Source organism: Eschrichtius robustus, chromosome 7, assembly GCF_028021215.1.
Source record: "Eschrichtius robustus isolate mEscRob2 chromosome 7, mEscRob2.pri, whole genome shotgun sequence".
NCBI lineage: Eukaryota > Metazoa > Chordata > Mammalia > Artiodactyla > Eschrichtiidae > Eschrichtius > Eschrichtius robustus.
In genome coordinates, this window is record NC_090830.1 from 122,754,281 (window position 1) to 122,775,380 (window position 21,100).

The following is a 21,100-nucleotide window of genomic DNA, read 5'->3' on the forward strand; positions in this document are numbered from 1 at the left end:
ACATGTGTCTCCAAAGCCCGCCCTCTTTTCATTGTACCACAAGCCACTCTTCAAAGGGACCCTAGGAAAGTACATCTCAGGACCCAGCAAATAATTCTTATATGTTAATACAGGAACTGGCTCAAGATCTGCAAAGCTGTCTTAAACGGCATCCAGTCTGAATGGAGAAGGGAGTAAGGAGAGAGGCTGGGTGAGTTGCCACTGCTAACAGTGTAGCATCTAACTGGCTTTAGTAAGAAACAAACAGATGGTTGTGTAACCTCTATCGTGGAATATACTTGACACCCCAACCCGTCCTGGGTCCCTGGTTACCTCACTGATGAGTTCAGATGCTCTCTTTCTCTCTTCAATGTCTAACGTGCCTGGAATGACACAGGCAACGCCTCGCATGAAGCTCAGGTCCGACCGGTACAAATTCTACAAGGAACGACACGAGGAATCAGAAAAGCCAAGCTCGCAGAATGAGGAAGGACCCACGACAGACAGCATCATAATCAGAACTCAAGGCCAAGGCAGTCTCTCCAGATACATCACACTCAGCAAACACAAACACGCTTCTTACTTAAATGCTCATTAGGGAAACAAAAATGTAGGTCAGAAGAAAATAATTCTGCTGTCACTTGTCTCCGTAGCTGTTAGAGGGATGCTTGGCGGAGTTTTATTTTAATGTGGGCTATCAAAAATAAACGCTGGAGCGGATTGTGGTTAGAAAGTCAGCTGTCTTGGGGCAAATGTGGAAATGGTTTAATGGGTCTTCAAAACAAAACCCAGCATGCAGAAGGCGGCATTAATTAATCATGGGTTAAGAGAGAACTAATAAATGAATCCAGAATAATCTGGCAAAGGCCTGAGTCTGTGTGGGTGGAGGCGGTGTGTGTACCTGAGGGGTCTGGGCTGACAGTTTAAAGGGGGCCCCAAGTTCACTCCCCTCCGGCCACCGAGGCGCCCCCGTGCGTGCCGCCTTCCAATTGCCATGGCAACGAGAGGCAGGGGAAGCCAGGGCTCTGCTCAAGTGACAAACGGGCCCCTGAGCTGAGCGTGGCGGCTCCCTCGTTCCTCCACCTGCTGTTGGGTTCCTGACAGTTATGTCACTTAGTAAACGCTGTACAGGCGGAAAGTTCCAGTGGACGACAGAAACCCGGATGCGAGCACTGCTCAGCTCTCAGGCTCTGCCAAACCAGAAAGCAGGTTTGGGGAGGGTTGTTTCATTTTCCAGCAGAGGCCCGTTACTTGCAAACCTCCCGGCACGGAAACGTGGCGAGCTGGGAGATGAGGTGAGTACCAAAAAGGATGCTGTTGCCTGTTGGGAAGACACATTCTGGATCTCCTTGGGAGTGAGGCAATCCTCCAACGCTCCCCACCGCTCCCCACCGCTCCCCACCGCTCCCCACCGCTCCCGGGCCCGCCTGCTTCAGAAAACAGGCGGCATGAGCTAGAAATGCCCTCAGTGGGGGCAAGGGGGCGTGAAGGCCTCCAAGACTCCTTGGGAGGACTCAGGAAGGGTCTCTGGGGCCCTTATTTCCCTCTCCTCTGCCTGAAGTGGGTCAGTTCCAAAGGGGCTCTGAGCAACTCTCTCGGCAGATCTCAGGCCTCTTCAGAAGTTGGGTGACCCGGGAACATATGATGCACCAAGAAGAACCCCCAGCTCAAGCTGGGGCCAGAGGCAACACCGTTGGCAAGTCTTGAACGTGCAAAACCATGAGCCTTGAAAGCATCTTCCTTGGACACCATCCAAGTCCCAGCACCCACTTTCTCATTTATAGTTTTATGAGCTTGCACGAGCTATTTAACTTCTTTGAGACTCACTGTAGTTCCTCCGTAAAATGGGGATAAAGACTATCGATATAGGGTTATTTGGAGGATTAAATGAGATGATGTCTGAAAACACAATGCTTGGAATTCAGCAGAAGTACTCAATAAACTGCTGTTGTTGTTGTTAATAGATCTGTGCAATTGTGCTTATGAAGAGCAAGGCAGGAACAACCAGGGTAGCTGCTTTAAAAGAAACCCCAGGTACGGGATTCCTCATCTCTGGAAGCCCCACTGAGCCACCAGGAGTTTGTGGGTCACTGCCTCACGGTCACATTTAAGAGGAAAAGAGCCTGGAGAGAGAGGCCAGGTCCCCTTACCTCACTCTGCAACTTGTGAGCTTTCTTGGCACAGCTGAGCCTCAGGTCCTCGGCCAAGGAAGTATACTGGGGGAGTGGGTGTCTGTAGTCCTGGTCGCTGGCCAGGGTCTGAGCCTTCTTGGCATGCACCAGTGTTACCATGTCCAATGGCAGATGGAACTGTGCCTTTGAGTGCTCAAAGCCTTTCCTGTAATTCACCTAGATGGGCAGACAGATCAATAGCAGCTATTTCAAAGCCGCCATTTGCATCAGGACCATGAGGGAGAGCAATACGACGTGACTGTCCCAGGTGAGCCCAGGAGGCTTTCCTGGCAGGGCCAGTGCTCCTTTCTTGCAGCGACTGGCTTAACAAGCAGGACTCGTCTCCAGGTCCTGCCACTCACCACCTCCAGCTCTTGGATGGTCAAGGCCCATGGTTCCCCTACTTGGGGAAAATACAGAAGTTCGAGGGACAGATATAATGGCAGTGGTTCCCTTGCTCAAGTCTTTAGATCTTCCCATTTTCCAGAGGCAAGAAGACACATGGCTAAGCCGCCTCCTGCACCACACAGTTTCTCCCCATCACCCTCTCAAGTTCAGACTGAGACACCAGGGGTTCTCCTCTCACGCTAGGTAACAGAGAGCTTCTTCAAACATCAGAGGACATCCTAGTAAATCTGGGAGTCAGGAGCAGTGGGCAGATGCTTGAAAAGCCAGTTCTGAGGGATGGGTATTCCCAAGAGCCCAACATGCATCCTGAGGGAGGAAGGGAGAGGCCCATTTCCAGACCTCAAGCTCTGCCCCAGTCCTCGGAGGAGGTGCTTGAAGGTCCACAAAGCTCACCCTGGGCTTTCTGGGGAGTCAGGTGCAGAAACGCCACCTCTTCCTCCACCCTTCCCGTTGCCCTCCAAGCTCCAGCCACTCCTCCCTAACCTCCCACCCCCACTTCCACGCGCCCTCCCCACCCCTAGCATACAGCCAAGGACAATTCGTGCCCAATCCCACCCCAGCACCGAAAGCGGAGAGAAGTGTTAGAAATAGGGAAACTGAGGCAGAGAACAAAAGACACGAGAACGTGTGAAACTGTGGAAAGAGCACGCGATGGCGAGCTGGCTGCACGTTCTAGTCTGCCCCTTGCAAGCTGACCTTGCGCGAGGGATTGAGACCCTCAGAGTCTAGGTTTCCTTATCAGTAACCAGGATGAACAAGTGACGCTCCTAGAAATAAGTTGATGATTAAATGAGACACTGCATGTAAAATGTTTAGTCCTCTGCTACATGTTGCACACATATTCGATTTCATCACAGCCATTAGCCAACTCACAGGTGGGCAAGGAGATACTGTATACACGCATGTGCCAGCATCCAGGGGATCAAATCAAGGGGTACAAACTCAGATGCCACCAGAGGCCAGACAGGTAGCATAAATGAGTGAAGGAGGAAGGGGGGCAGGAGGGGTTGGCTGCATGACTAGGAGAGTACAGATCCCTTCGAAACGGGGCTCTCAGCAATCAACTTCAACAGGAGCCTTGAGGAATCCGGGTCTGGCTTCTGCACAGAAGTCTAAAACTTTTATGTGAAGTTTTCCGTTTTGCAAGGTTTGCAATTAATTCGCTCTGCAGACTCAACAGAACGCCTCTGCAGTGCAAATCCAGCCCACAGGCCCCCATGTGTGGCCACTGGTCAAAATCATAGAATGTCCAGCCTGGAAGGGAGCTAAGGGGTCAACTAGTCCTATCCCTCACTTGACTGAGGAAGAACCTGAAGCCCAGAGGGGCCAAGGGACCTGACCACGCCACCTAGCTAGCTAGGACAGAGCCAATACCCTCAACTGGAAGGACACAGGACATCTGTCGGCTGTGCGTCATTAGGTGGGGGGCCCCCAGCTCCACTGCGTTCTCTCCCACTTACTTGGCTCTGCAGAGAGCTCGCGTACACTGAATGTGCGAGGCTGATATCACCTTCCAAGCTCCGGGAGCCGAGCATCTGCCCTTTCATTTTCTCAAATGCCTCTTTGTATTTGTACTAAAGGGAAAGAGAGCGGGAGAGAGTAACAGCTCGGGGACAAGGGACACGGAATGGAAGAGGTGGGTATTGGGTGAAAATGTTTTGTTCTTTTGACAGTAACTGGGTGAGTTAAAAGAAAAGGCGCGGGAGTCGTCAAAAGGCCTATTCTTTCATATGCAAGCCTCCCAATGACTAAAGGGCTGGGATATGAAATGGCAGGACATGAGAGCGCTCGGGCCGCCCACACCGGAGGAAGGTGGGTACATTGTTAACAGTCTCTTCACGTGGACTTGCTTTAGGCAAGCGCTTGGTGGAGGGTGCATTTCATCTGCCAGGGGTCCATATTTACAGTCCAGCATCAGCTTTGTACCCTGGCTGGGGGATTTTTGCTGTTGTTGTAAGGCATGTTCTTTCTCACAGTCAGTTGGGAGAGCAGAGGATATTATCCACAGGCAAAAGAAGGAAGGGGTTAGGGGCAAAGGGAATAAAAATTGGTGAGTATTAAACATTGTCCTAGGAATGGAGGTGGAGGCTTACATCACTTATGATTTCACCAGAAGCCTTTGCTGCCTGGAACGGAATGGCATCCAATCTCAGTTTATAGCCACCGTCTCGAAGTTTGCTCCAGGATTCCTTGTAGCGTGTCTGTCGAGAAGATGAGCACCAATAAAGACCCTCCTGTGACCTGGTGGCTTCCTGAACTCCCATTATCAAAACGAGAATCTGGTTTCTCGTGGAGTTTTTTTCCCCCAGTGAGAGATCACTGTGGCTTAGCAAAAACCAACAAAGAGTTGGATCCTGACTTATGTCCACCCTTGGAGGGGAGAGCCACGGGGGTGGGGAGTGGGATTTAAAAAGCAAGAGCTTTGGAGTCAGAACCAGATCGCTCTGAGCAGCAGCTGATGGGAAGAAGGAGGCATGAGGCTGCGTGTGCACAGCTCTTGATGGAGAATAAAGAGGAACGACTGTCTCTACTGAAGAAGAGGAAAGCGGGTGCTGATAGGGATGATGGAAGGGAAGAGTTAAGTCTCCCAAGTCTCTCTTTGGCTGGATGTCTTCACCTATATTCTGATGCTCCCATATTCCAGCCCCTCAGTACAAATGTCCTTTGCACTAAGGAAGTATTCCTAGTCTCATCCTTATCAATGAGCTTGACTCTTCTGCAGGACCAGCTACATAACTTGCAGGGCCCAATGCAAAGGAAAACATAGGGCCCCTTGTTCAGGAATCTTAACAAATTTCAACATGGTGACAGCAGAGCATTAAACCAAGTGTGGAAGAACAGGACGCTTCTGAGTATGCGATGCAGTACAACTGTGCAGGTCCCTGGACCTCCAGTAATTAAAACCAGCCCCCCCTCCATCAGCCTCACCTCGCTGATATTCATGGCATTCAGCTTGGCCAGCAGGACTTCAGGGAGATCCGCTGTCTGTGTGTAATGATGCTTTATGTTCTCTCCTTGTTCCCTGTATAACCTCTGTGGATGCAGAGAGGTTTTGCATTAAACCCAGAAGCCTCCCCCGTACAGCCATCAGCCAAGTTACACTCCAGGAGACAAGGGCACTGCAGCTGCCACCTCCCCATGGAGACGAGATCTTGGGCGCCCTGCCTCTCCCTGGCTCGCACGGCTAAGCGAGGTGACGTGTACCTCATTCCCTCCGGAGTTCTAGTTCCCAGCCCAGAACATGACAGGCTGAAACTTTCCTCTCAGTTAATACTCCACTTGTAGCATACTGCTGAGATGGGTGTCAAATGAGAAAATGATGGCTGGTTAACATCTAGTAATTTCGTTATTAACTATAAGCTAGGAGAGGACATCAAAATTCAGCAGGCACAAGAGAAAATGGCTCTTCCACAGGCGAAATTTTCCCTGGACCTACTTCTACCCTCCTCCCCTCCCGCCATGTCAAGGAGTCTTGTGCTAATAAACGTTTCCTGGGTGGGTCTGGGGCGCTATTCATCTAGAACTCTTATCTGGGCTTGTGATAATTCTAGTAGTTAGCAATGACACGTGGAGTTGGCATCTGCCACCAGAGAAAAAGTTTCTAAACCGGGCTTTTCCATCCCAAATCTTATTAGATGTGTCCAAGTTTCTACGTATCACAGCAGTGCCCCCTAGAGTTGGTTAGGATAAGGAAAAAAGCAGCTATTTTTTTTTTTTTTTTCCATACAAAAGTTCTTGTTTGACCATCTATGTTTCTCAGAATTAAATTTGCTTCTGAAGGGGTGATTGTCAAGAAATTATACATTTCTAAACCCATAAGTTTGTAAATCATCCCATAACATATTCTGACAGGCACTCAAGCCATCTCAGAATGCCTGTCGAATAAGGCACAACAGGAATAATTTGTTCAACTGGGAAGCAAGGGAGACATTTTGAAACCCCTCCCCACCAAGTTTTGTCAATTTCCCTCATGGCAACTTAAATGGTCTGAAGATACTTAAAAGGCATGTCCACCCTGCGCAATGACCTGGGGGGGCCCCTCTCAGTAGAATCAGCCGACCAGGGCTAATCCATGTCTTAACATGAATTTTTAGAGGACCTCATCATTCCGTCTAGTTTACGAGGAACCCTGCGCTGAGAGGGCAAAAGGCCAGATCTTGGCTTCACTTTATAAAGGGAATATGGGAAATGGCTTGAAAGTTAGTCTAATGTACATAAACCAGACCCAAATCCTTTTCAAAGTCTTTGGGAGAATTCGGAAAGCAAGAATTCCTGCCGTGCATCCCAAGAAGCCCTAAGCATTCTAATTCCTAGGTGTTATAATTACCAAGAATTTCGCCCAAAAGTCCCATTTCTGAAAACAATGCTTCAAAACAAAAGGAGAGGGGAAAAGACCTCGACCACAGACAAATCCTGGAGACATGCAAATGGGAAGAAGTGAAAGCGTGGGGCTGTGGGGTGGTGGAGCCTTCCTTGGCATCCTAAGAGCAGTGGTAACACCCCGTCTACATCCTGATGAGGAAGCACCACCACTAAGGTGAGCCTCAGCAAAGGATAAGAAGCTCCTTCATCCTTAGAACAACAGAAGGAGCAAGCCAAGAACCCCTCGGCTTCAATCGCAGGGTTGAAAGAAGAGCCCACTCTTAGAGTCATAATGTATATACATTATCGCTTACATCCACTGCTTGGGTGTAACTAATTCTGGCCTGGACCATCTCCGGAGTGTCTTTAATACTGGTAAACTTCAAAGCATCTGGATGCTGACGGTACTTCTTCTGTTGAGCAGAAAAAGATCAAAGCTGTGAATTTTGTGCTGTTCTTTCATGCCATTTGAAAGAGAAAATCATAGGTTGCTTGAGATTAGAGTGAATTTGTGAACATAATTATTATTCGGCTTCCTCCATCTTTATATCCTAGGTGCCTTCAGGTTAATATTTGTTTCAATTTAAGAATAACCTCATGTCAATTAACATTAAAGTATTTCTACCTGGTGCGAAGAAAACATCTCAAAATTAGGTTATACCAGTAAAATACTAGAGGATACACACTTAGTAAAGGATTTTTTACATAGCCTTCAAATACTGTTTTGCAGTTGTTTACATATTTTAGTTCGGGTCTCCCAAGCAAGAAAGAACATTCACAGTTACATTTATCAGTTGAAGCTTTCTATTTTCCCTCCACAAAAGAATTGGGCAGAGATTACCAGAGTCAAAACCCTTGCATTTAAGTCAGTGACTGTACATTATCTAATCACTTTAGAAACTGGTTCAGTTAACATACACAATAATTCTATAAATGTTATAAGAAAAAGGGTGCTATGATTGAAAGGAGTCATCATACAGTTTGAAAGAGACTGAGAAAAACAAAAAAAAAAATTACAAGAAATTCAAATGCTAACAAAGTCCTAGATACCCAATTTTGAAGTATTCTGAAAATTATGCTTCAATTCATTCCTGTTGTTTTTTTTTTTAATTAAAGTACAGTTCCAGTAGACTGAAAACAGTTGCTATCTTAATGGAATTATGAAGTATATCTTTTCTCCAATCAAACAATTATTTTAGAAACACTTCCTTATTTTTTGGGTTAGATATTTGTATACTGGGTTGTCTTAAGAAGACAGTTCAATATCCAGCTGAATTTGACCCATCAGTTGATTTTGTAAATAAAGTTTTATTAGAACACAGTCGTGCTCGTTCATTTACGTATCGTCTATGGCTGCATCATGCTACAATGGTAGAGGTGAGCAGTTACAACAGAAGCAGTGTGGCCCACAAAACGAAAAATATTTACCATCAGGTCCTTTACAAAAAAAGGTTTGCTAACTCCTGCTTTAAATGACAGGTGTGTGCATCTGTGGCTCTTTCACGGTGCCTGGCATTCTGTCTGAAAATTTAGAGGCCAATCCAATTTGCCACTAAACTGGAAATGTGCCAAACTGGAATGAGATGGTTGGGAAAAGTTGCTGAAAGATGTCTTGCCTTCCTGAAGTTTGAGGACTAGTATAAAGCACGGAAGATAAGCAAATCTGTTGAATAAGTTTGCAAAATGTGGTAGAAGATTAAGACCACCGTGGGAAAAATGGTTCCAAAAAGATCCCCTGGATGCCAGACTTCGATGCATGAAGGAATCATCTCGAAGTCTAAGTGATGTGTATAATGGGAAACGGTACCATTAGCATCTAGTGCGTAGAGGCCAGGGACGCTGCCAAACATCCTCCAAGGCCCAGGACAGCCCCACGGCGCAGAATTATCAAAATGTCCACAGGGCCAAGGTTGAGAGACCCTGATCTAATCTTTAAAAGGTCTGCTCAAGGATACTGCCCTAAAATGCGAGGAAAGGGCTCCTTTCATAAGCCTTCGGGTCCAGCGAGGGTGGCTGCAAGTAGACAGGAGTGAGATTCAAATAGAAGTGAGACCCTCCAACAAAAGAGAACCAGAACCGTGTCACATGTTCGACACCACATGAATATTCAAAAACTGTTTACACTGCCTGCTGCGGAAAGAAAGAGGGAGAAAATGTGCGTTAAGTCACAAAAGGGCTTTCTAGGTGCAATAAGTGTATCTTTTTATCATCTGTCCCGTGTTGCTTCATTAAAAAGGTAAGTTGGTGGGTAGCAATTGAGCTCTGTTTGATTGTCATTATTATTCATAATATCATTTGTCACCCACTTTGTTTTTGCCAGGGCTCTCTGGGCCCCTACTGGGGAGTGTTTGGTATGTGGTTTCCCTCTAATTACCAGCCTTAGTCTGGGTTTTGAGGCCTTTCATGTAGCTTTGCCTTTTTCTTTGCCTTTTGAGTGGAAATTATTTTAATTTTATACAGAAATGCCGCACGCCTAATGCAGCCAGGCCTGCTGCACGCTGTCAGGGAATCTCACCTCGCTAATGAGTTCTCCTGCCTTCTTCGCCTGCTCCACATTTAATGACCCGGTGGCGACCCAGCCCGTGCCTTTCATCCACTTCACATCTGCCCTGTATTGGTTCTGACAAAGGAGAAAGGAAAGAAAAAAAAAAAAGGCAGGCCATTGTTGGTGTGCGGACATTTAAAAGGCTGTTAACAGCTCCCCAATGTCGCCTTGGTGCCTGCTGAGTCAAATTAGATGCCACTTTTGTCTTATCGATTTCTGCACAGTCACAGGTAGGGCTCCAAAATGTAAATTAATTTCCCTCTTAATTGGAGCCGACCTGCTGACGGCGGCTTTGGCCCCGCCCGACACTATTGGGGGTGGAGCCAAATCAGCCGCATCCCGCATTACAGGCCACGTAGACCTCCGGAAGGAACCCGTCCTCATTGTCTGCTTTCCCTGGTTTCTTGTTTAAAATGACATGCAGGGGAGAAGAAAATGAGAATTCACAACAGAACCCAGGTGGGGAGCTATTTGAGGGAATATCACAAGACATTCGAGGCTTCCCACGGTGCCAATCCCTTCTTAGGAACTCGGTGCGGGGCGGGGGGTCTTTCTCATTTTTCTCCTTGCCATTGAAGGAGTACTTTTAAGGGAAAGCCATTTAAATGGACACGTCTCTAAAACTAGCATATCACCTCTCGATCCTGAAAGAGCTCTACCCGGAAGGGTGTGTCTGTGCTGCCTCCACCCCACGCCCACGTGTGCCAGTCTGGTTGCAACTGACCTGCCTGTTCAGTTCACCCACTTTCTCTTGCAAGAGTCAACCGAAGATGAAAGAATATAACGAGAAAGGGGAGGGGGTTGTTGACGATTAGCAAGGTGCCCTTTCTAAAAATGGGACTACCAATGTTAGAATGAGTGCCAGGGATGCTCTCCCAGAGCAGGCCACAGTTAAGAAGGTCACAGATACATGCCTCCCGCCCCACCGTCGCCACCACCCTGCAAGAAACAGAAATACGGAAAACATATGTAGATCAGAATTCCAAGAAGAAAGGAGTAGCTGTATGATTTTCTTTGGTAGTATAGAATCTAAAATGGGCATAGTCTGAGTAAAAGTTAAAGCTCTAGGAAGCTAAAATGTTTCCACTTAGGGATCCAGAAACAGGTATCTCAGAGAATAAACGATGTCCTGAAGGGTTTGGGAAAACCCTGGCGCCAACACCAGCACACACACACATAAACGCACACACAGAGCTTACATCACTCTGCAAACCGTAAGCCTTCTTCGCCCATTCCACCTTCATGTCTGTGGACAAAGCTGTAAAGTGATGGGATGCCGTCTTGTAGCCTATGTCTGTGGCTAAGTGCTGAGCCTGGCGGGCGTGCACGAGGTGGATCATGTCCAGGGGGACGTGGCACTGGGATTTGGTGTCCTCGAATCCCTTCTTGTACTCCAGGTCACTCTGCAGCTTGGACATTTGCAGCGAGTGGCTCATTTGCGAATCCCCCTGGGCACCCTTAGCCCCAATGAGTTTCCCTCTGGACTTTTCATAATTCTCCTTGTACTTCACCTAAATGAGAGGAAGAGAGCAGCGGTACATTAGCATCTCCTAAAGGAATTAAGTATCAAGCCATGCAAGAAAGTTAAAACAAAGCCATACAGCAGAATCCTATCAGAATTAGTGTCATAAAAAGCTTGCCTCCTTAGAACAACTGATGTACTTCCTTTGATCAAACAGTGAAAAAAATTATTACTACTCATTATTTCCTTTTACACCTGGACTGCCAGAAAGCTCAGAGCTAAACTGAAAGTTCAGCTATAGAACAGTCTTTTCAATTTCCTGGTGAAATTCTATCTTGTCTCTATATTATTTGAGATTACTCTTGCTGGGTTTATTTTTAAGTGGCCTGTTGCTTTCACGAAAGCCACTTTATAATCTTTTTTGATAACAGTGAGAATATTATAAATAGAAAGTTATCACAAAATGAAAAAGACACAGAATATCTAAAATACAACTGCTGTTTCAGAAAGAAGCTCAAAGACAACTGAGGTACATATAAATATTTAGCAGTTACAGGGAGCAAAAGGGAGCACATTGGCTTGAAAAAGCACTAGGCAAAAAGTAATGAGGATCCAAAAAAAGAATAAATATAGAAATGCTTTGAAAACTGTAACAGAATACTGGTGTGTGGCATCATTTCAACATCATCATTACCGTGGCCATCAGGAGACTTGGGCTCTACTCTCAAATCTGCCAGCAAGAACAACGGTATCAATATCTGCCACAATTCATTGAACACTTACAATGAGCCAGGCGTGGTATAAATCTGTGTCACTCAAAGTGCATCTGAAGACAAGTGCTGGTTTGTAAAATGTTACCAGTTGATAAGATAAGGGGCTTGTGTCATAACGGAAATCAACCACATTGCCAAGCCACTGTTTAGCTCAGCTGATATCTATATACATTTACGGATATATTTTCTGTATATATATGTACTATATATATATATATATATACACAATAGATACAGAATATATATACATGTATATATATTGGGGTTTTTTTTGAAGCAAGACTTTCTCGATGAGGGAAGCAGAGTTTGACTTACATTCCGTCCTAGGCTCCTTATCTCACATCAGACTCATAACAGACAGCACTGGACTACAGAACACTTAACATACATCAATTCATTTCATTTCCTCATAACCATTTTGCAATTACCAATTTACCCATGAGTTAACTGAGATTTTGAAAGGTTAAACAATCTGCCCCAAATCACAAACCAGTAGGTGATGGAGTTGGGATTTTATCCCAAGTCTATCCAACACCAGAGCCTGTACTCTTAACCATCAGCAGGCCTCTACAACCTTAGAAAGTCATGGAATGTCTCTGGGCATCAGTTTATCTGTAAAATGAGTGATTTGGATTACCACTCACACTACTACCGCTCATAATAGCAGTTACGACTTACCAAAAACCAGTGTGCAGCAGGCAGTGTGCTAGACAGTTACACGATTATCTCACTGCAAGGTGGTCATATTTATCTCCATTTTACACTTTAGAACCCTGAGGCTCAGAGAGACTATAAAAACCTGCCAGGACACTTTCAGACTCTCCCAGATGTAAACGTCGGGATTCGTGGTGTCGAGTACGAGTTGGGGACTGGCTTACCTCACTGGCCAGGTCCCTCTTGGCTTTGGCTGCCAGGAAGGCCAAGGAGTCAAGACGCAGCTCAAACCCTTTCGCCTTCTGCTTTTCCCAGCTGCTCTTATACAGTTTCTAAGGGGATTCAGGAGAAAAGAGATCATCCTCATGTGAGAGGGCTTCAATGAGACTCTTTAATGACCTCTCCAAGAGGGAAACACCTATTACATCCTTCCATAGAAACCCTGAGAGCCAGAGAAACCTGTAACTTGAATACAACCAGGCCTTCTTGTTCCTGCCTTAAGGCCTCTTGCCACATAGGGCTTCGGCCAAAAGAGGCAGAAATTGAACTCCAGAAGACTTGGAAAATACTAGGCGTCTTCATGGAAGTCTTAATGACTTGTCACGGGTGGAATAACATTGCACAACACACAGCAGCATTTCTGAAAATTCCGTTCTCCGTCTCTGTCCACACACCCCACCAGCCCAGCAGCTGCTCCAGCTGCAGCCCTTTTTCTTTCCAAGCCCAGCCCCTAGTCCATGTGGGTCTTTTCTTTGCTCCTCCCATTTTCTGTCCCGCCCCCCACCTCCAGATTTCAAGTTCTTTCTTCTGGAAGGCTCCCTCCATTTCTGCATGTGAATCAGTTTAGCTTCTGTTGCTCCTTCTAATTCTCCCCTCTACCCATTCCTCGGATCAGGGCCCTAAAGACCTGGGAGCCAAGCAGAAGAGCCAAGAAAGGCCCCTCCTTAGAAGACAGAGAAGGAAAGTTGGAACTGTGCAAGCTTTCGCGTCTAAGGAATAACTGCCCTGTGAACACTCCTCTGAGTGTTTTCCATATATCAGCTCGTTGAAGCCTCAAGGCAACCTAATGTGGAGGGGACTAGGAGTGCCCTCATTTACCAACGGGACAACCGAGAGCAAAGAAATTGGTTAAGGTTGCACACCCAGTAAGTGTTAGAAACAAGGATCAAACCCAGGCAGTTTGAAGCTAACGTCTGAGCTCTTATTTACTCCCCTCTTACGCTGTTTTAACTCCAGTCCCGGAATAACCACTTCCTCCTACCCCATCATATAGTCAGTGGTTCAAATCTCCCACCGGCTCATTCCTACCAAAGGCTGGCCTTCCCTCCCCCTAAAATACTGGTCACGAGCTGTTTGCAATGACCAGATGTATGCAGCCTCAAGTGACACAGACACACCAACACGGCCGGTGGGTTTTGTGGACCAGGCGCCTACACGCAGGGAAGCAGAGCCCTGGGCTGCTCACTCCCTCCGGCTGTACCTCACTGAGATTGGCAGCGTTGGCTTGGGCCTGTAGGAAGAGAGGCTCGTCTTTGCTGATGCTGTACTGATGGACAGACTGCTCGTGCCCTGCCTTGTAGGCCACCTGTTGGGAGAGAGCACCGGGTCAGGAGCAGGAGGCAAGGGAGGAGGGTGGCTGGCTGCTCAGCTCTCTGTGTCTTACATGGAAAGTCCGTCACCAGGCCAACCAGACCAGATGCTGCTGGCAGCGTGCAGGAAACGAGGCTTAAAGCAGGAGAGGTGATGCAGGAAGAAGCAGCAGCAGTGAGGAGCGGGGAGGAGAATGTAGCCAGGGGGCCAACCTGAGAACCCCTCTACGGTTTTCGCGTTCACACCTTTCCCTTGAGGAGGCGTCGACTTCCCCAAGCTGTTCCCATCCACAGTGTCCATGGCCACAAAAAATAACCCACCTGAGGGCTCAGATGAGCACAGGCTCCCCAGGTGGGAAAAATAAGAAGCATCCCCTGTCACCTGCACCCCATAACCAGACCTAGTGTTTCCACAGGTACTGACACCTGGAGAGTGAACAGTAACCCAAAAGGCAACATGAGGGCACATCTTCTCTATGGAAACCATGTCCCTCCCGCTCTTTCTCTCTTCCGCCCTCTCCCACTCCCCAGCTTGAGTTTCCATGCAGTGGCTTTCTGCTGATTCTGAATTATGTTGATTGCATGCTTTCTGGCAGGTGTACCTGGACCTTTAGGAAGGAAAGGTAGGAACGTCCTGGCCAGATGGTAGCAACTACACCTGTTTGGCTGTTGACCACTAAAATGTAAATAGCATATGTGGTGTTTCGTTGTCCCACCTTCCACATTTGAGCTCAGGTGGGCATGAAATGCACACATCCTGCAAGCAAATGTTTTCCTCCTCTCTCCTGGCTCCAGAATTATGGAGTCTTTGAGAAGAGAGAAAAGAAGGAGAAAGAAAGAAGGAACTAGGAAAGACTGAAAGCTGAGAAGGAATAATGTCAGTTGACATCTGTCCTTAACAACCAGAGGAGAAGTGTAGTGGGTGAGGCAGGGAGGCCTGGAAGCCCATAGAAAGCCGGGTCCGGCCTATTTAAAGGAAAGGCTCTTCGGTCCCTGGATCGTGCATGGGCAGCACCTGCTGTTGTCCCCAGAGGTTCCCAGGCCCACGACGCGGCAGCCCGGTGGAGAGAGGGCAGCCTGGGACTCACCCCGCTCTGCAGCTCCTGGCTCGTCTTGGCGTGCTTCATCTGGGCACTGTCGGCCACGCTGGTAAACTTCAGCTCGTCCACCCTCTGCCTGTAGTTTTTCTGTTTCCAAAGAAAAGGGACCCCATAGCATTAGGATCGGGCTGTCCCCACCATCACACACATGCACACACATGCATACCTTCTGTGACCCAAGCATTTCCCCAGGGGACATGCTCCAGCTGGTCCTATAGCTTAAAGAGGACCATGCAGACCTGAGACTTCCAGCCCTGGTGAGCTTGTTTTAGTTGCTACTACTGAATGGGGACTTGAATTTTCCCTTCAGTGAACCCTGTATGTTACCATGAGCCCTGGGATGGATCCGTTTTATAAACCTAGATCTGACATAGGAGAGCGAGGTGGAGGGAACTTGGACTTCACAACCATGAATCCCAAGGTCCAAATCTCCCCTCTACCTATTTTCGGCTTCACGGCCTTGGGCACATCACTGGACCACCTGAGCCCCTCGGGCTTGGACTGTACAATGTGGAAAACAATAGAAGCTGCTTCACTGAGGGTGGTGCGGAGGCTTCAATGCCACACTTCCCACGAGTGGAGTCCTTGGGCAGAGTAAGCGTTCACTAAGCTCGCCATCACTGTTATTCACGGTGCCATCAGGATGATCCAGGAAGTATCAGCTCTAATGAAGGGCAACGCCAAGAGTCACATTCAGAAGGTGGGTGGCAAGGTGGGATTTGCCCTCCCAGCTCTCCGTGTTCCAGATCACTGGGCTTGTCTTCATCATGTTGCCATCTCACGGCCACAATGCAACTTCGAATGTGCTAATTCTGTCCCCCCACGGGGACTTCTTGTCCTTCCCGGAGGTTGGTTCCTCTGGCTTTTCCATTGGAGTTGCCAAAGTTGATGGGAAAGGAAGCTGCTGAGAATGGCTTATGGAAGCAAAACTTCACGTGGTGGGGAGATCAGAGATGAGCAGAGCCCCCAGTGCTGTCAGCAAGAGGGTTGTCGATGCCAGTCGAACCCAAAATAGGGATTGGAATATGGAAAACTCCAAAATTTCCTCCCTTCGGGAAAAAAAAAAAATCTAGAAAAAAAATTCCAAAGAGACTGGTACTTTTTCTTTCTCATTCCAGTGTGTTGAATGGGAAAACTCCTTCACTACGTAATTGAAGGAAGTCACGTTGCCCCTTCCATGGCATCCCAGCCTCTGCATTGGTCAAATCATAAGTGTGTAGGGAGGAGCCAAGAACCCACCCTGCCCAGGGCAGAGCAGGGATATGAAAAAGGCAAAGGAAATGATACCTTCTTGCCCCTTGAGGAGCTTGAAAATTAGTCAGTACAGGAAGTGAGACAGGAACGGGCATTCCTAAGGCAGAAGGTCCCCTTACTGCACCCCATCCAAGTCAAACGGGGTTCGGCTTGCTCCACCTGGATTTCAGTTGGTCTCAAAGAAGTTAAGTAATGAGAACCCTCCTTATTTATGCACTCTAACTTTCAGTGTGTCTGTATCTGAGAGAAGGATGAGTACAGTTGAAAAATGAGAATAAATTACAAAACGTGCTTTGGGGATTCAATTTTGTTTAATAGTCCGGAGCTGGGGCATTGGACCAAAATACTGGGTACAGATCCCAGCTCTGCCACTTACTGAAATGTGATTTTGTCTCTCACCTTTCACAAATGTAAAATGGGGATATTAATAGAATACTACTAGTGTCTAGTCACATAGCGATCATAAATGTGAGCAATAAATGAACAATAGGTATGTAATACACTCAAAGTCATCCATGAATGATAGCAGTGGTTACATAATTAGTATCAGTCCATAAATGGCAGCTGTTATCATCACTATTATTACCATATGAAAGAGAAATGCCAACTCAGCCTTCCTGGCACCGAAATAAGAAACCCCTTTGGAGATCCCAAACAGAGCTCCCGAAATAGTCCCATTTCCAAATGAAATGTCCTTCAAAAGTCCTCCTCTGCCTGTTGCCAACGCCAGCTCTACACGGTATAAAGAGAAGCACAGGCTTGGAGCCACAGGGACTTTGTAGAGTATCCTTTCCCACTTTCTCATTTTTATAAGAGAGAAAGAGGATCGGAAGGGTTGAGTGACTTGCCCGAAGTCTGCAGTGAGTTTAAGGCACACGCACAATGAGAACGCTGACCTCCAAACACCAGATTCTCTGATTCAGAAGGAATCACACACTTCTTACACAACAAACATGTTTCCCACGTGACTAATTGTATACCACAACCGTTCTGAACGAGGCTTTGGATCCAACTACTACTTTTAGTTGGCTTCTTACAAACACCTCCCTGGGAAGCTTAAGGGTATGAACGTTAGTTCAGGGTGTGCTATGCGTGCAAAATGAAGAAGTACTCTTCTGAGTCTCACTCAAAGTCAGCCTGGGGATGGGGGAGGAATCAGAGGGAAAGATGGCTCTCGGTGGTGACTTGGGCTGAGAAGGATTAGAGGCTGGGGGGCCTGGGCTCAGGTTACCTCGCTGACCAGCTGTCCAGCCTTCTTGGCCTGCTCCAGATGGAGACTGCCTTCCATCAGCCACCCAACTCCTTTCATCCACGAGAGGTCGGCCTTGTACTGCAGCTGCGAGAGAAAAACCAAGCTCTAATCAGACACATGGATGCGGACGGGGCAAAGTTAACGGGAGGGTTAGGAAAGCCCTCGATCCTGTATTTGTCTCCGTGCAAGAGCTGCTCTCCATTCTGTTATAGTCGGGCAGAACTCTGCTTGGGGGTAAAGCCACTGGCTCACCTTGTACTCAGAAGAGGCTCTTCTACCTTAACTCTGAAACACCACCGCCTTACCAAAAAGAGGGCTTTTCAGACTTCTTGCCTAAGGATCTCATCTGCCAACCTGCTACACTTCCCAGATTTACTTTTTAACATTTACCAGATTTACCATTTTCAACACTTGCTTCCTCTTTGCTCATCCCATGACCAGCACATCTTGACTTTCGCAATAGCTCTGAGCCCCAGTCCTCCACCCTCTAGTCTCCACTGTCTTGACTCACTCTCTATCGCTACCTCCCCATCCATCCTCCCTGGGCCTGGCACATCTCCAGAAATTCTTCTTAGTCCTCTGAGTCACCTAATAGACTCAGGCACAGTTTCTAAATCACTCTGAAACTGTCACTGTATCCAGTTGCAAGAGATGCGTGGGTAGAACTGGCGAAGAGCCAGGGCTCACCTCACTCTGGAGCCCATAGGCTTTCTTGGCCCAGCAAGTCTTCATATCTTCAGGCAGCGCGGTGTATTCATGCAGTTTTTTCCTGTACTCCAGGTCACTGGCCAGAGCTTGGGCCTTCTTAGCATGCCTGATGTTGACCATGTCCATGGGCAGGTGAAAGTGGGTCTTACTCTTTTCGAAGCCTTTCTTGTATTCAACCTTGAATGCACCAAAACACGCTGTATTACTTGAAGCCTGCCTTGGCAGGAGTGATGTGAAAACACAGGAAAGAAGGCCAGGTTTCCATGAGGAATTGGCACTCTGGACAATGGCACCTGTCTGTCCAAAGGATGTGACCCAAGTCTTGGCTCTGTAAGGTGGTGGCACCTGGAAACTGAGGTTTCACACTACTTTGTCTCTGGGAGGAATGCCTCCTAACTCTTTTTTCCCCAGTTGCTCCAGGAAGAGAACACCCTACCCATGGTTTCTGTAGAAACTTTAAGAGGCAAAATAACAAAGCTTGGGCTCCAGGGCCAGCCAAGCTTGAGTTCAAATCTGATCAGCCCTTTGCCAGCTAGATGACCTCTAGAAAGTCACATTACCTCTCTAATGGCTCATTTTCCTTGGAGGGCTATTGTGATAAGTAAACAAAATAGTAGCTCAAACCCACTTAGCGCAGGGATGGCATATAGCAAACACTTGATAAATGTTAGCAATGAGGATGGCAATGAGGATGGATGGTGTGATGATGGTGGTGATGGTGTTTCTGGTGATGATGGTGATAATGATGGTGGTATGGTGATGGTGTGATGGTGAGGAAAGGTAGTACAGTAGAAGCAGCATGGTGCCAGTAAGTAAGAGTTCTAGGGTCTAATTCTCCACTCCTCCACCACTACCACTGACTACTATATGACTTTGGGCAAGTCCATCTTTTTTGGCCCCATTTGCTCCAACTGCAAATAGGAAATAATACCAATTTGTTCTCTGTCTAAACTGAAGCCAAATGCTTCATGACTATGCACATCATAGGGCTTGTTCTGTAGGCACAACCAAAATGGTGACCCAGATGCCAACACTCTTATTCTATTTCAAGCCCTGGGTCCTTAATGACTCATTAGGTAATTATATCTGACTGCATCATCGAAGTGGCATAAGCTGACCTCACAGCTTAGAGCAGGCCATCGTAAAGCAGAAAACCAATGCCCGTGCTTCCTTTTTGCCTGTTTGGCGTTGACAACGAAGTCTTAATTAGAAACCAAGTCTGACCTTCTGGCAGAACTTTCCTTCCCCAAAGGCTTCTGGTAAGTGACATTTACCAAGGTTAACCTCCAGCCATTACAGTTGTTTACAAGCGGTGTCATTTTGAGTGGTTGGAGCCTGGATGCCCCAGTTGGTGGCTAAACATTTTGAATATCACGTGTGTTCGGACGAGAGGATTCATCCAGGACATTACCTCAATAAACAGGATGCTTCCTGTCTAAGTCTCCCAGTAGAATTAAGCTCCATTAGGGAGGAACCAGTTATGTGTTGTTTGTTCTTACAGCCCCAGTGTCTCACACAGTATCTCACGCAGAGTAGTTGTTTAGTGAACATCTGCAGAGTGAATAGATGTGGCCGAACATCTTGTACCGTGAACAGTAGATGCCGGTCACCCTTAGGGACCACATGTTTCTCATCTACTTTAAAAGAACAGTATCCTTTGCCAAAATAAAGAAAGAGAAAACACTTCTCATGTAAGCCAAGAAAGAAATTACAAGTGGAAGTGGAAAAAATAACAGTGTCCGGCGAAGCAGGCCAGGGAAAAACTTTCAGAGCAGCACAACGCTAAGTGAAGGTTTGGGGAGTAGAAAAGCGTTTACCTCACTGCTCATCTTGGCAACCTGCAGGGAGTGCAGAAGCCTCGTGTCTGTAGTTCCCAGGACTTTGCCTTTCGCTTTTTCATAATCTTCTTTGTATTTAATCTTGAGAGAAAGAGGAAAGTCGACTGTGAGAGAGAAACTTTGCCATCTAAGGGGCTGTGGTTTAACAGGTGCAAGGGGAACAAATCTAAGAAAACAACACCCAGTCTTTCTTGAACCCAGTGGAAGATTAAAGTATAGCGATGTTTACAGTGTTAACAGTCATTATTTTTTTCTGCGGGACCACTGACGTTTCACTGGAACAATTTCTTATGCATTTCTGAGTTAATGAGAGAAAACCTACGTTGCTGGCAAGCTCTCCGGAGGCTTTGGCGGCCAGCAGAGACATGGCATCCAGCTTCATCTCAAATCCTTTCCCCTTTGTCTTCTCCCAGCCTTCTTTGTACTTAACCTGACAAATAAGAACGCAGGTGAATGGGAGTCACTATCCAGAGTCCTGCCAAAAGTTGAACAGAATTTTGTTTTTTCAATAACAAAGTCTTCTTCTGTTTACAGACCAGAATTTTGGCTGTTATCAAAGTGATAACATCAATTATTAACACAGTTGATTCCCTCACTGTAGGGTCATGCGGGGCAGTGCTAATGGGAGGGGGCAAAGAGAAGACCCACGGGTTCATCCTAGCGCTGTTGTTTCCTGATCATGTGACCTTGGACAAATCACTTTACCTCTTTGGGCCTCAGTTTACCATTTGAAAAAATAATATTATATTATCTGTCTCAGGGTGGCTGTGAGAATAAATTGTATACACGAAAACAGATAACCTAAGCACGTAAGGTGCAACACGGATGTAAGTTATTATTATTGCCATGGTAGTAACACCTGACTCTCTCTGTCTATCTGATACCAAAGCCCATGCCACCAACTGTGTCTCTGTAGTAAATGCCTCCAAGGGGTTATAACAACTGAATAATTCCATATGTAAAGTGCCTATCCCAGTGCCCAGCACACAATAAGCATATGGAAAA

General features: G+C 47.0%; 1 protein-coding gene across 1 annotated transcript in view; it reads right to left on the reverse strand.

Moving 5' to 3' along the window:
* Positions 1 to 21,100, reverse strand: part of NRAP (nebulin related anchoring protein) — a 69,608-nt gene that overhangs the window by 19,355 nt on the left and 29,153 nt on the right. Inside the window, exons 17-31 of the mRNA XM_068548601.1 lie at positions 20,418 to 20,525; positions 20,075 to 20,176; positions 18,237 to 18,434; positions 17,529 to 17,633; positions 15,032 to 15,130; positions 13,835 to 13,939; positions 12,579 to 12,686; positions 10,665 to 10,976; positions 9,436 to 9,540; positions 7,235 to 7,333; positions 5,487 to 5,591; positions 4,652 to 4,759; positions 4,019 to 4,132; positions 2,130 to 2,327; positions 313 to 417 (exon numbers count right to left, since the gene is read on the reverse strand). Coding sequence (XP_068404702.1) covers positions 313 to 417; positions 2,130 to 2,327; positions 4,019 to 4,132; positions 4,652 to 4,759; positions 5,487 to 5,591; positions 7,235 to 7,333; positions 9,436 to 9,540; positions 10,665 to 10,976; positions 12,579 to 12,686; positions 13,835 to 13,939; positions 15,032 to 15,130; positions 17,529 to 17,633; positions 18,237 to 18,434; positions 20,075 to 20,176; positions 20,418 to 20,525 — 1,971 coding nt within the window. The remainder of the gene's footprint in view (positions 1 to 312; positions 418 to 2,129; positions 2,328 to 4,018; positions 4,133 to 4,651; positions 4,760 to 5,486; positions 5,592 to 7,234; positions 7,334 to 9,435; positions 9,541 to 10,664; positions 10,977 to 12,578; positions 12,687 to 13,834; positions 13,940 to 15,031; positions 15,131 to 17,528; positions 17,634 to 18,236; positions 18,435 to 20,074; positions 20,177 to 20,417; positions 20,526 to 21,100) is intronic.